The sequence below is a fragment of the Suillus subaureus genome, assembly GCF_016647635.1.
Source record: "Suillus subaureus strain MN1 chromosome Unknown BJ212scaffold_145, whole genome shotgun sequence".
Taxonomy (NCBI): domain Eukaryota; kingdom Fungi; phylum Basidiomycota; class Agaricomycetes; order Boletales; family Suillaceae; genus Suillus; species Suillus subaureus.
This window is the reverse complement of record NW_024538701.1, coordinates 28,185-30,504: the sequence shown is the minus strand read 5'-3', so window position 1 is coordinate 30,504 and position 2,320 is coordinate 28,185. Positions and strand designations below refer to the sequence as shown.

Genomic DNA, 2,320 nt, shown 5'->3' with positions numbered 1-2,320 from the left:
AAAAATAATACAGCGAACCAAAGAAACTAAGTTTTAAACATGCGTCCACCAGCTTCAGCGACTTCCGCAGCACCGTAACAGCAGTAAGTGCATTCCACTGCTTCGGTAACGGGCCGTGAACCGAAAAACCCCAGTGATCTGTTCTCCAAATCTCAGTCGCTTTTGTCACCATCGCGGCTGACCGTGTCGGTGAGGCCATTGCCTATTTGGGCGGCCGAACATCATGGAGACCAGCCACGGGGACCTCCAGACACCCGTTGCTGTAATCCCCTCACAGAATATTCTGATGGTCGTCCATTAATATTTTAATATCGACATTCTACTTAGACGTCCCTTAGCTAGACTCATCAAGTATACGTAATTTCTAAGAAAATGTTCAGAAGAGCGACAGCCTGAGGCGGCCGGACTGGTCCCTCACGTAGCAGTGTACAGCTCCGCGACCACAGCAACTAATTGTTTCTGAGATTATTATATCTTGGTTTGGTACCCAGCTGTAGCCAGTGGTATAAGAATGATCGTGGCTCGCGTTGCACCTCCATACTGCTGAATCCCCGCTATAGACTTTCAGGTAAGCATCAAAAACTCGATTCTATCATAATAGTGCGCTCAACTTACAAGAGACTCATTGCGCACACTGTAGGGCTGCAGATAAGATCAAGATAATTAAGATGATCGACGAATCTATACTAACAACCAATATGCCAAAATTCAGTGAAGGATCATCTGTTATGATTCTACATGAACGTCATCCAAGAACAGTTCTCCCCTGGTATTCTCAAGCTTTACGCCGAGCGATTGCTACTCTCCTTCAAGCGGATCATGGGGACTCATTAATATTATCCGAGTCAATGTCACTACTCAGCAGGCGGTTGTTATCCGCAATGTACCGCCGTGTCCAATTCTCGGAATGTCAGTCCATTTTGCTATGCTTGCAATCATTCTGTCGGGCTCAGGTTATTGCACAGGCGTCTACACGCAGTCTACTGTTACAATTCCCCGGCTGATGAGCTGCAGCTGGCAAGAGGTGTTAGACCTCTCACCGGGCTCTGCTTGGGATGGCTTGCAACTTTATAGCCCGGCTACGAGTCAGCAAGGCGACCCATTGTTGAAGACGCACCATAAGTCGATGCAATGGATATCAGCGGAAAGGGCATGTCATATTGAATCATACTCGTCCCATTGTTGACATTCGTTTTGCAGCACCAAGAGGAATTTCAATGGTCGACCACATCCCAAGAGGATATCACATATTCGTGGTATGGTGTCTTCGGGAAGTGGAGTGCACTTGGGCGGCTCTTGCAGGAGGCGCAGAGTGCATCTGAGCAGCTCTTGCAGGAGATCGTGGCTCGTTCGGGTGACATTACTGCGCTGGACTGGGTCGGCCAATCTTCCGACTTCGATAGCTACCTGCCAGAGGACATCACATCACACAAAGCTCTGCCATCCATATTTTCGTCTTTGTCTGAAGATGAGATGCAGAAATCAGTTGCCTGCCGCATTCTGAAGTGCATGTGGAGAGCGGAGCATTTTCGAGCTAGACACCGACTGAATTGCGGACGAAATTGGCATCGACGACACCACAATACAAGACGCTGCAATACAAGACACTGCCCACACACACACAAACCAGAAGCATGCCAAATAACACCGTACACCACAGGAAAGATCACCTGCTGCGGCGGGAGCTCTCCTTGCGTCCACCCCCTTGCGGACGCCCGGTCCGTCAAATAAAGGGTAGTACAACGGAAAAACCAACGGGGCAGAACTTTTCTTAGTCCGTACCGTGGGCCTCCCCTTTCTTTTCACTTTCTTGATATTCCTCAATTTATGTGCAAACTATGAACAAAATTGCACCTGTGCCAATAGTAACCATACCCTTTAGACTTTGTAAAAGAATGTCACTCTACGTTGCTTAGAACATATGTAGATGCTATTGCCTATGATATACGAACATCATCATTCAACTGCACACTGTGTTGGTCTATTCCAGGGCTTGTCAGCGCCCAGCCGCATGCAAGGGTTCCAGATCCCAACCGAGCGTATGAAACTTGGGTCCCGCAGCACTGTTGGGTTTCTGAACTTGATTTTATCATCTGATTTTGACCGAACTCACGAGGCCATGGTCGTACACAGTGAGCTTCGAGCGCGCGTAGACTGGGGAGTGAGGCTCCAAGACCTCCATTTCCATGAATACTGTAACAACCATCGAGGAGACAAGTAGTCGAGGCCGAACAATAGGTCTATTATCTTGAGACTGTGCAGAGACTGGAACTGTCTATGGATATGGTCAGCTCCTCGAGTATAAGGAAATCTGCTATTA

At 48.1% G+C, this 2,320-nt stretch overlaps 1 protein-coding gene across 1 annotated transcript; it reads left to right on the top strand.

Moving 5' to 3' along the window:
- Positions 1-549: 549 nt before the first annotated feature.
- On the top strand, positions 550-1,971 carry BJ212DRAFT_1402111 (uncharacterized protein). Its single transcript, XM_041337348.1, has 3 exons — positions 550-909; positions 966-1,150; positions 1,201-1,971. The coding sequence occupies exons 1-3, from the start codon at positions 669-671 to the stop codon at positions 1,729-1,731; spliced, it is 957 nt and encodes a 318-aa protein (XP_041185724.1). The 5' UTR covers positions 550-668; the 3' UTR covers positions 1,732-1,971.
- Positions 1,972-2,320: the final 349 nt, after the last annotated feature.

Excerpts from the sequence above, each read along its gene's own strand:
- BJ212DRAFT_1402111 (XM_041337348.1), top strand. The coding sequence starts at position 669 with ATGATCGACGAATCTATACTAACAACCAATATGCCAAAATTCAGTGAA. Across the intron at positions 910-965 it reads CCGTGTCCAATTCTCGGAAT|GCGTCTACACGCAGTCTACT; the intron begins GTCAGTCCATTT and ends GTTATTGCACAG. Across the intron at positions 1,151-1,200 it reads AATGGATATCAGCGGAAAGG|CACCAAGAGGAATTTCAATG; the intron begins GCATGTCATATT and ends TTCGTTTTGCAG.